The 11,487-nt window shown below is 53.9% G+C and overlaps 2 protein-coding genes across 4 annotated transcripts; one reads left to right on the forward strand and one right to left on the reverse strand.

Annotated features, from left to right (window-relative positions):
• Positions 1-3: 3 nt before the first annotated feature.
• Positions 4-6,870, reverse strand: UCK1 (uridine-cytidine kinase 1). 3 transcript variants are annotated; one of them, XM_080356027.1, is made up of 7 exons: positions 6,490-6,870; positions 6,208-6,360; positions 4,893-4,989; positions 4,637-4,779; positions 4,451-4,545; positions 3,308-3,356; positions 4-3,181 (listed from the first exon to the last, which is right to left on the reverse strand). In XM_080356027.1, the coding sequence occupies exons 1-7, from the start codon at positions 6,740-6,742 to the stop codon at positions 2,994-2,996; spliced, it is 978 nt and encodes a 325-aa protein (XP_080212153.1). In that variant the 5' UTR covers positions 6,743-6,870; the 3' UTR covers positions 4-2,993. The 3 variants fall into 3 exon arrangements, with proteins under 3 accessions (XP_080212153.1, XP_080212154.1, XP_080212155.1); XM_080356029.1 differs by having other exon boundaries at positions 12-3,181; positions 6,208-6,367; positions 6,490-6,633; XM_080356028.1 differs by lacking the exon at positions 6,208-6,360.
• Positions 6,871-7,496: 626 nt separating this feature from the next.
• PRRT1B (proline rich transmembrane protein 1B) lies at positions 7,497-9,163 on the forward strand. Its single transcript, XM_080355918.1, has 4 exons — positions 7,497-7,571; positions 7,745-8,076; positions 8,223-8,380; positions 8,489-9,163. The coding sequence occupies exons 2-4, from the start codon at positions 7,758-7,760 to the stop codon at positions 8,633-8,635; spliced, it is 624 nt and encodes a 207-aa protein (XP_080212044.1). The 5' UTR covers positions 7,497-7,571; positions 7,745-7,757; the 3' UTR covers positions 8,636-9,163.
• The last annotated feature ends 2,324 nt before the right edge of the window (positions 9,164-11,487 follow it).

The following is an 11,487-nucleotide window of genomic DNA, read 5'->3' on the forward strand; positions in this document are numbered from 1 at the left end:
CCTTTTATGCAAAGCCAAGAATTTATTGTTAGTAGAAATGCAATCTTAACAGTCCGATCAAATAAGAGTAGTCCAGATCTGCTACAGAAAAATAAAAGAATACTGTTACAAAAAAAGGTCTCAACAGTAATACAGCTGTTACGAGCACAACTCCCAGTCTCCACCCCTGTTACGTTCACCCTTCCACTGCACCTCAGGCTCTAAGGCTGCTGCCTTCAGTCAACAGCATCCTGGGTCCTTTGCTGGGAAGAGGACACTGAACCAGTTTCTTCTTCCTCTTCCCTGGGCATCTCATGTTGGTGGTTTCTTCCTCTTGCACTATGTTGCACTTGGGGCTATTTTAAATGTTCCCTAGCACCTTGGTCTGCAATTCCATGTTACAACAAGTTACTATAAATAGATAGTCTCCAACATATTAGATACTTTTCCATTTTCTTCCTTACCCTTAAAAACTGGGTTTTCCCAGCTCCAAAGTTTACACGTCCTTAATTATCAGTAATCAGCCCTGCAGTCTTCAGCATCATCCCATGACTATATTCCTCAGCAATGCGTTATTTGCCCCCACTTGCAATCTCTGCTATCATCCCTCTTTCATTACATTACAGCATTAAGCTAAGTTTATAAATAGTTCATTCTGCTTAGAATAATGACTTGGTACTGTTATCTATTTATAATCATTTGGCATAACCATAATTTTAATGAAGCTAAGCAAAAATAAAACAAATAGACATTACAAAAATTGCTGTTACAGCTAAACAAGCTAAAACAAAGCTTCAGGCAGGCCAAGAACTCAGCCCAAGCCAGCAGAATCCTTCGGCCTTGTGTTCACACAAAGCCAGCAGCCTGTTACTAGCAGGAGCAGTGTTGTACTCACCAGGTTACAGCTTAGATCTCATAGGAAGAGGGACTCTGAGCAAGGCAGAACTGATGGTGCTGCCAAGGAAACCTGTTCTAACCTGTACACAGGGGTTCAGGGTAAAAACATTGTCGGGAGCTCAGCCCATGCCTGGCTGGCACCAGCAGAGGAATTCACAGGGCGGGAGAAGGTGCAAGTTGGTAATGGCTCTGTACAGGTATTTAACAAGGTTATCGTACCTGTGCCACATTTGATTTCTTTTTTCCACGTGGCTCCAGCAGCGGGATCTTCCAATACAGCTCAAAGCTGACCAAGAACAGCAGTCCCAAACAGAGCAGGGGATTTTTAACCTTAGAGTTCCTTGCAGCTCTAACAAACACTATTCAGGGCTGCTCTGAGCTCCCCACGCTCCAAGAGGACGGTATGATCAACCACCACAGTCATTCAAAGCAGGTTTTAGTGACTATTTTGCCTCCGCTTCATCAGCCCCGAGAGCTAATGCTTCGTGCAGTAGCTCACACTCTAAGCCTGTCACCCTGAGCCAAACAGCACCAGCAGCAACTTGGCGATGAGCTGCTTTCTCCTCGGCGTTCCAGACATGTACCACAGAACTGTGGAGACCACGAACACACAACGACCCTTTACCAATCTCCAGTGTTGCAAAGACTAAAGGGATGAAAGTGCAGACTGCATTGCCTTAAGATACTGTTTTTTCTCCTCTAAAGCTTCAGCCATTACAGAACTAAACAATCTGGAGTTAAACGGAGAAAGAGCTGTTGAGTGTAACAGCATCTCCGGAAGGGCTCCCTCCCATACCTTTGTGCTGGTGTAGTGCAAGCAGCACAAATACCTTTTCTATAAAATGGTGATTTCCGCTCACTGTTTGTGCATTTCCTTATTAGCCAAATAACACACCCACAACCAACACAGCCAGACCCTGCTTTTGAAAAACTAGCAAATATGAAAAAGTTACTTTTCATAACATTTTCCCCCACCCTCACTCTCAAAATTACACCATAAATCCAGACTCAATATCACAAGGACATTTTTCAAAGGCCCAACTGCTATTTCAATTCAGATTTCTTTTTTTTCTCCCCAAAAACTTCATGTTGCTGCAGTGTCACTTTGGGGTAAACTACACAAACTGAGATGTCACTGTTTATACTTCCAGCCTCTTGTCTGCTCTTTTTTTCTTAGAAAACCAGACATTCTGGAGTTTAAACTGCCTGAATGCAAGGCAAGCGCTTTGACCCTGTCAGAGGGTTGAAGCGTGTCCAGAGAACTGTTTGTGCCATCAGCAGGGGGATCTTGCAGTTTCCAGCTTTCCCCCTTGCTGCTCTTCCCACCCAGCTCTGGACGTGGACGGATTCCACCCAGCAGAATCTGCAACCAGCAGGACAGAAATGCCCTAAAACACACTAATACTGACAAGGTCAGGTTTCCATTTCCATGAGCAACTCAATCCAGTTGGAGCTCACACATGCAATAACAGGAGAAGGAGACTACTTGGGTAACAAAAATAATCACACAGTTCGGAAGCCTACAACGGAATGAATTAGGAACCAGAATCACACAATTTCTTGGGCCTGTCCCCAGAATGAACTGCAAGTTCCATTTTGTCCCATACAGCCGCTGTTTCATCTCAGCAATTCCTCTACAGGTCAATCCTGCCCCACATGCTACTGCTGGCTAAAAAGTCTGGCTGGTGGGAGAGCAACGCCAGAACTCAAGGTACCAACAAAGTGAAGAGCAAGGACTGCACCAGCTCGTTAACAGGAACATGGTGTGAGCTAGTCTTAGATACAGAAACTGTTTTTCTTTTGAAAAAACAGGCAGATAATTTTCCTGCTAAGGAAGATGATCATCAGGGAAATGGGGTATCTTACTAATCATCTGGTAGCACTTAATTTTCAGGGGAGATCTCAGCATTAGACCTCATTTTGAAAATAAAAAATAAATCAAGTTTATCAAGTAACATAATAGCTCCTTCTTCTCCACTTCACGAGGAGTTTCTCACCGGTATCCGCTGCTGGGATGATACAAAGGGCACTTCACCAACCATTCCGTTGAAGTCCTTTCCCAAAGTTGTCTTCAGTGTTGGTCTGGAGCAGAGGCAAATCCTCCTGACACCGCTGGGTTAGTGGGGACGGCTGCTGGACTCCAGGTGGGAGCGTTTGCCAGTGGCGAGCACGCTGCTGCTCTCTGTCTGCTCAGGGAACGGGCGCTTGTAGGTCCGACCGTGTCCATTCATCGCCCCTCGCTGCCACTTGCAGATGTCTCCGTTCAGGATGTCTTGAATGTGCTGCACTATGAGGTTTATGGCAACTGCAGAGAGGAACGGGAGATACAGGACACATACAGGCTTTCAGACGCGCACAAAGGCAGCGGAGTGCCACCTGCCCTCTCCCCAACCCCAACAGAAATCAGATGGAGAGCCCAGCTCCCTCTTACCCATGTTGTCAACTCCTCGGGGAATGATCACGTCTGCGTACTTTTTTGTCTGCAAAAACAGGAACAGTGGTGGAGACCATTAATGGGAAAGGTTGGCTTGGCTCTGGGAAGAAGCCACCAAACACCAGAAAGCTGGAGGCAAAGATGGAGGGGTTTATGTGCTCTGGGACTGCAAATCAAAACTCTCTGTCATGGTAACACCTCAATTAATTGAGTAGTCACACTGGATTTAGGGTCAGAGCTTGTTCTTACTGCCCCTTTGCATAGAATGACTGGGCAGAACAGCAGGTCCAGCATGGAACACTTTGGCGCTCTGAAGAGCACACTGCCTTCAACAGGTCCCCCGCTCCGGGGCCGAGCTCTGTTTGCAAAGAGCTGCTTCTAATCAGCATTTCACAAGGCACTGCTAAATCCCTGCAGAGAGCCGCGGTACCCAGCGTGCATGTGAAACTCCTCCCTGCCTCTGATGACATTTTATTGATTTTTTACCACCAGAGAGCCCTTGGCGTTTTTTTTTCCCCTCCCTTCTTATAAAAAGTCTGGGAAATTCAGCATTTCTAATGAGTACTTTTACAATCCCAGAATTGCTTTGATCTAAAGCAAGAGGAGCTTGAGCTAGCCTTTTCCATCTTATTTAATCCACATAAAGGATTTTGTTCTCAAAGGGTTTTTACAAATTAATTGATTACGTGAGCACCTAAATTGGCCCCACATTATACAGTATAGCAAGCAGACGCTGTAATGGTCCGCCCCAGGTTTTCACCTGCGTTCCCTGTGGAGAGAGGGTCTGTGGGAAACCAAGCTCTTCTTTCTTCCTTCTTAAGAATAAATGCAGAGTGGAGTGTTTCAGTTAAAGAGACCCGTGCTAAAATAGCCACGGCAGTGAGAAAACGTGCGCAGTCTCTAGGGATTTCCATGGCGCTTCACAAGCGGAAAGAACCAACCACTTAAGTCCCTTAAATAAGTAGCTTGGAATGGTTAAAGAGACGAGGCAGAGGTGAGAGCGTGGGATTTGTGAAATGCAAATATGAAAAGCCACCACTGCTGTATGTACAGTGCAGCTGATCCTAAGACAGCCCTGCTCCTTCACCCCTGCCACCCTAAATGAAAACATGCAAATCAAATTAGTGAAATGTTTAGTACCGGTAAGCAGAACTCCTCAAAGGCAGGTTTGACGAACGTGGTGTACTGGGTGAGGATCTGCTCAAGGTCCCTCCCGCGTTTCATATCTCGCAGAACTGGGACAGGGAGATAAACCCCATGAGTCTTAGCACATGGCAGATAAGGAACAAGAACAGGCCGACGCTGCCGGGGAGGGCAGAGCCTCACCTCTGCGGGACAGCCGGACGTCGGAATCCGTGTCGACAAAGAGCCGCAGGTGGAACATGTCCCGGATGTCTTGATTGTAGAAAACCAGGATCCCCTCAAAGAGGACAACGTCTGCGGGATAGACCACGGTTGTCTCCGCCAGCCTGCCAGGAGAAAACACTCAGAGCGCGTTGGTAAGGGGGTCAAGTGACACGTCCCAAGCACAGCTGGGGACATCCACACACCCCCTGAGACTCCACACAAAGCCAAAACCGACCTAGAATGGGTCACGAAGTCATACGTTGGTACCTCAACCGTCTTCCCCTCAACAATGTTTTTCAGGGTTGTATGCATCAAATCATTATCAAAAGCATCTGCAAAAGGAAGGTTGAAAGAGGAAGATGTTCAGATGCTGCTATAGCAAATGTTCTGCTCAGATTTTCTAGACCAAACAGAAAAATCTTCTGTCCAGTATTACACGAGGAAAAAAAAGGAACTTATGGCTTATTCTTTCCTACCAGCAGCAATCCAACGCTCCCCACCCAAACTGTAAATGCAACACTCGGTTCCAGAGATAAGGAAGAGAGAATTTGCTGCTTATAAACAACTACAACACAATCAAATTAAGAACCCAAATGTGAAGCTGGTAATTGTACAATTTTACCAAACCACTCGGTAATTGTATAATTTTATGCAACTCTCAATCTGTTAACTGAGAGTAATTTAGAAAACCTCAGACACCTTGAATGCTTTTTAAGAGTGTTACCCTCACTGGTGAACCCAGAGCAGGCACCAGACCTCAGCCAAGGGCAGATCCTTGTCCTGTTTGCAAACCACAGCACTGCCCTGAGCAAGAAACATCAGGAGAGGATTTGGGGAGTGATGCAGTTTACTGGAGAGGTGACGATGAGGAGACAGCGCCGTGTGAGGCAGGATGCTCTCCACCTCCCCAGCATCGCTCCACAGATGTACCATTACCACCCACAGCATCACAGAATCCCAGAATGTCAGGGGTTGGAAGGGCCCTGGAAAGCTCATCCAGTGCAATCCCCCCATGGAGCAGGAACACCCAGATGAGGTTACACAGGAAGGTGTCCAGGCGGGTTGGAATGTCTGCAGAGAAGGAGACTCCACAACCCCCCTGGGCAGCCTGGGCCAGGCTCTGCCACCCTCACCATGAAGAAGTTTCTTCTCATATTTAAATGGAACCTCTTGTGTCCCAGTTTGCACCCATTGCCCCTTGTCCTACCATTGGTTGTCACCGAGAAGAGCCTGGCTCCATCCTCCTGACACTCATCCTTTATATATTTATAGATATTAATAAGGCCACCCCTCAGTGTTCTCTTGTCCAGCTCCAGAGCCCCAGCTCCCTCAGCCTTTCCTCACTGGGGAGATGCTCCACTCCCTCCAGCATCTCCATTGCACTGACAGCAGCACCGGGACAAACAGATGTTTTGGCGGGGGAAAGAGCGTTTCTGTGACCCAACACCCATTTTCCACAAGCCCCTGCAGGCCCTGCGCTCCCCAGCCTCCCGCCGCTCCCCTCGGGCCGGGCCGGGGGCTCCGGGCCGGGGCTCCCGCGGCCGCCTCACCCGGGTGGTCGAAGTTGTACTGTCCCTTGAGCGCCTTGGCCTGCTGCTCGGCGCTCAGCACCCGGTAGAAGCTGTCCTGGCTCAGGATCTGCACCTTGCGCTGCCGCCGCTCCACCGCGTTCTGCCCCAGCAGCTCCATGATCTTCTCGCACACTGTGGACTGAGCGGGGAGGGCTCAGCGCGGGCCGGGGATCCCCCCCCGCGGCACCGAGCGGGGCCTTGCTCGGTGCCCGCCCCGCCGCGGGCTGCTCCCCGCGGGCCGCCCGGCAGCCCCGGTCTCACCTTGCCGCTGGCGGTGCCGCCGCTGACGCCGATGAGAAAAGGCTTCGGGTGCGGCCGCTCGGGCTCCGCGCCGCCGGCGGACGCCATGGCGGGCTGGGAGCGCCGCGGGGCGCGACGGGAGAGGGAGTCCGCGGGTCACGTGACGGGCGGGGGCGGGGCCTCGGGAGGGGGCGGGGCCTCGGGAGGGGGCGGGGTCTGAGCCCCGGGGACACAACGAGCGGGTGCATTTGGGGGAAAAGACCCTGAAAATCATCGAGTCCAACAGCCCTTTACGTGAATAAATTGCTCCCAGGGTCCAAACATACACATTTATACCTTACGCAGGCACGGGAGCGCTCACGCGGTCACTTATGTGAACGTGTCTCACAGAATCATTGTGGCTGGAAAAGACCTTTAAGATCATCAAGTCCAACCATTAACCCAACGGTGCCAAGTCCAGCTCTAAACATGATCCTGAGAACATAATCTGTGCGTCTTGTGCACGCGCAGGGCGGTGTGCACGCGCAGATGTGGGGGTGTGATGAAACATATCAACGCACAACATATAAGAACAAAAAAAGCAGATATGTAAAAGATACATCCATACAGTGCACACACACAATGTGTATGGGGGGATATATATATATATGTGTGTGTGCATACATCTACATGCACATTAAATACTAATAGATGTAGCTAAGGATGTACATTTTAACATACATTTTGTATATAAATAGATGTGGCCAGAATATATAGGCAGCACTTTCTACGTACAAACATAACGTTTTAAAATAAAGACAAATCATACACTTACCTATAAAAAAAGGGTTTAACTGTATGTAGCTGCGCACCCAAGCCGTGTCCCGTTTCCGTACCAGCACACATACCCGTGCACCCGCACACCGGGCTGTGCTCAGCACCCCCGTCCGCACCCCGGGTCCCGCCGGGTGACCCCCCCGCCCGGGGGTGGCAGAGCCGGGCGCGGCCCCGCCCGCGGCGCGCTGGGCAAACAGCCGGTGGATCATTAACCCGCCGGCCCCGCCGCGCAACCGCCCGCCGGGCGCAGACCCGAGTGTGCGCACCGGGGACCCGCGGGCACCGCCGTGAGTGGGGACGGGGGGGGGACATGGGGGCGGCGGGGGGGTTGGGGTCCCTCTGACACTCGCCCACCCCAGAAATGACCCGAGTTACGGGGGACGTTTGGGCCGGGGCTGTGCCTGTCCTGTTGAGGGGTGGGGGGACAGCAGGGCATCCCATGGCCTCCCTGTCCCTGCAGGTGTCCCTGCGGGATGGAGGGTGACACGTCTGCCAGGCCCTGGGACCGAGGAGCAGAGCAGGGGGCGGCCGGGGGGCTGCCCAGCTCTGGCCCCCACTGGGACCCCCCCACGGGCTGCGGGGACGGGCCCATGGTGGCGGTCACCAACACGGCCTTTGAGGGGGACCCGCCGCCCTACTCACCCCCGGACCCCAAGAGCGCTCACCTCCTCTACCTGCCACTCCCGGCCGGATTCTCCCAGCAAACACCCATCGTCTACCAGCCAGGACCGGGACCAGGACCCTTCCCACCCCAGGGCATCCCGCCGGCCCCCCTGCCCTACCCCACCGTACGTATCCCCCACCCTGACAGGTTTCTGCCCCGTTCTACAGCGGGGTCACCCCTTATCCCCCTCCCAGGCTCATGGGGTCCCAGCAGTGCCTCAAGCAATGCTCGAGCACAACAGCCTGGGGAGGGGGGATGAGGGGGGGCTGTGCAGCTCTAACCCCCCCGTGTCGCAATGGGCAGCCGAGCACGAGCCCATCGCCCGCTGGCCACAGGCAGCGCCCGCCCAAGGACTACATGGTGGAGTCGGTGCTGGTGACCGTCTTCTGCTGCCTGTTCACCGGCGTCCTCGCCCTTGTCTACTCCCACAAGGTAAGGACAGCACAGTCCTGATTTACACCAAACCTGCTTGGCACCTCAAATCCCCCGTCCCGGCGCTGCGGGTCTCTTCTAACCTCTCCCCTTCTCCCCCCGCGCCAGACCCGGGCTGCGATCGGCCGCGGGGACATGGCCCAGGCAAACGTGGCATCCAGAAAGACCCAGTCGCTGGTCCTCTTCAGCCTGCTCTTCGGTTTGTTCGCCTCCATCAGCTGGGTCATCTACGTCCTGGTGGCCCTGTACCTGTGACGGGGCCCCGAGCCCCAGGGACACGGTGGGTGCCGGGGGCTCCTTGCAGCTCCCCATGGCCTGGGTGGAGCGGCCACAGCCCCCGTGTGGCATCACCATGGGTGACCACAAAGGATTATCGGACCAAGGCGCAGCCTCTGTGCTTCCTGGTGGGATGAGGAGCCGTATGGACCTTTGCTCACCTGCCCTCAGCCCCGTGAATCACAACGCGAGCAGGATGAACCCAGCCTGATGTGATACTGGTGCCGTGTCCCACAAGGAGCTGTGTCAGAGTGGGATCAGGCTCTGGTGGGGAATGGTGGACCCTGTTACCATCAGCTGTCACTTGGAGCTGCCAAATGGGACTCTGCAGAGAGAGCATCTTGTGGAATTGGGGTTGGAGATGGAGCAAATGGCCAAGATGTGATGGAGAGGCCAAGGCGCACGGCTGCTCCGCCGGCAGCTGCTCTGGGTGTGCGAGGAGCCCTCACCAATAATTAACAACGTGAGAAGATATAAACCCGTGTATTTAGCTTCTACAGTAATTCTGCACACACAAACACACACACACGCGGTGTCAACACCTTCTTGCTGCTTCCAGATTGAAATAAAACACAGGTGTAGCCAAAGCTTCTGTTTGTTGCGCACACCACGGACGTGCCCTGCACCAAACCCTCCTCGCGGCTTTTGTCCACCACGAAACTCAGGGTGAGTTCTGCAATCGGTCAAATTGGTTTCCTCCAAAAGCAGGTGGGTGCTGAGGCTTCAGCCCAAGCAGCACCCCGTGGAGACCCCGGGGAAGGACACGGGGACCCCACGGCCCCCGCGCCGGTGGGACGCGCAGCGCGGTGCAGCCCCGGCGAGCGAGTGGGCGGCACGTGCTCCATCGGTGTCTGGGCATCCTCCTCCATTATTTCCTGAGGAATTTTGAACCCCGTCCAGGCCTGAAATAGCGCTGGAGCCGCAGGGGTTATTTACAGCCCTTGGCCGCGGGCTGCGCTGTGTCGGGCACGCGCTGCCAACGGGTGTTTTGGGGAGCGGGAACCCCCCGACACGGGACATCGGTGCCTGGAGGGGACAGGAGCAGAAATCCCCCCCAGCAGGTGTGGGGTTTGTACTGGAGCGAGGTCGTCTCACTGAGAGGCAAGGAAGAGATTCGTAGGGGAAAGATGAAAGGGAAAAGGGCAGAGGAAAACCCCGAGGGGCACATGAGAAAACATGAGGCCACACCAGTGCCAGAAGCGGGTTCGATTGTCACTTTAATCCACAGACTGCTGCATGCACCGTAAACAGGATCATCAGGCGGGTTTGTTATCGGTGTTTATTTGTCTTTAATATAAAAGTTACAGGTCTGAAATGTTTCCAGGAAGATGCCACCATCGGGACTGGGTTAGTGGTAAATGTATCATACAACCGAAGAGCTGGGGGAGGTCTGGGAGCGGGTCAGGGGGCTGGTGGCCGGGGACGGCGCTTCCCCCGCTCCTTGCCCAGCACAGAGGGGGCTCAAGACCCTCCCTCCCCCCCAAAGAGAAGTGATGGAGTCGGTCTTGCAAACAGCTGCTCGTCTGGGCTCCTGCTCCCCAAGGATGCTGCTCCTGGAGAGGGGGGGCTCTGGTCAGCAAACCTGAAGCTGCTCTGGGCGAGGAGACCCTTTCTTAGGGTCCCTCCAGCCCTGCGAGCCTGGTGTGAGGTGGGGACACGAGCCAGAGCTGCGGTTGGAACACCCTGCTTGGCCGGGACAGCGCAAAGGGGAGAAGGGGGGAGGAAAGCTGGGGTAAGAAAAGCTCAGCCCCACGGCGCTGGACAAGGTGCTGCGGCCACGCAGACCCCCGTCCCCACGCCACGGGCTGAGCCTGCGGGCTCTGGGGGGCTGGCAGAAGGCTGGAGGCGAGGGGCCCCCCAGGTCCTCCATGGCATGGACGCTGCACCCTGGGAAAGGGAGCGATGGGCTGTGGGGTCAGAGCGGCCACCACACATGACAACCCTGGAAACGGCCCCCGGCACAGCTCAGAGTTCCACGGCGCTGCTGGGAGCCGGCCAGGGGGGACACGGGGCGTATTTGCCTTTTCACAGTCTCGTCATGTCAGGTTTTTTAAAAAATATCTTATTTACAAAGGGAAACGCAAGTGTTACCTCCTGCACGCGAGGCCGGGAAGCCCTCGGGGATTGCAAAGTCTCAGCCAGACACGACACACGGCTCCAGGGCCCTTAGTGCCATAAAAACAAACCGGTTTTGAAGTGTTCTTGCTCAGACGCGTGTTTCAGCGCAGGTAGATCCCTGCTCTGGGGTTGCTGAACCCCACGGTCTCCTCTCCGAGAAAATGCCCTTGTAGGCAGGGGGGGTCTCTTTGCACTTCACTATTTGGCTGCTGCACGAGTCCTGTGCCTAAATTGTCAGGAAAATACTCGACCTGGGCACAACCCTGGGAACGGGGCAACGCGACCGCCGCTCCTCCTGCCGCCGGCTGACACTGCAACCTGTTTGCAGAAGAAAGTGCTGGCGGCTCTGATCCACCCAGAACAAACAGAGGCTTTAGCAAACACAGGACTGTGAGAAGTGAGTTCAGGATGCTCTGCGGAGCGCTCCGGCTGTGTTCCTTGCGAGCCGCTGCCCTAAAACCACAGGGGTTTGTTAGACCAAGCTCTAAAAACCTGCGCCCACGCGACACGGTGCTGAGAAAGGCACCGCAAGGCTGCGAAAACCTGCAGCGTCCGCCCAAAGCCACAATCCACACTGTAAACCACGGGATGGGGACAGAGAGGAGGGAGGTGACACGGCCCGGCTGGGGACAACACTGCGGGTGGGACATGGAGAGGGGACAGAGTGAGTAAGGCACACCGAACAGATCGGGGTTAACGCTGCATGTGTGGGA

The sequence above is a fragment of the Nesoenas mayeri genome (genome assembly GCF_963082525.1).
Source record: "Nesoenas mayeri genome assembly, chromosome: 18".
Lineage (NCBI taxonomy): Eukaryota > Metazoa > Chordata > Aves > Columbiformes > Columbidae > Nesoenas > Nesoenas mayeri.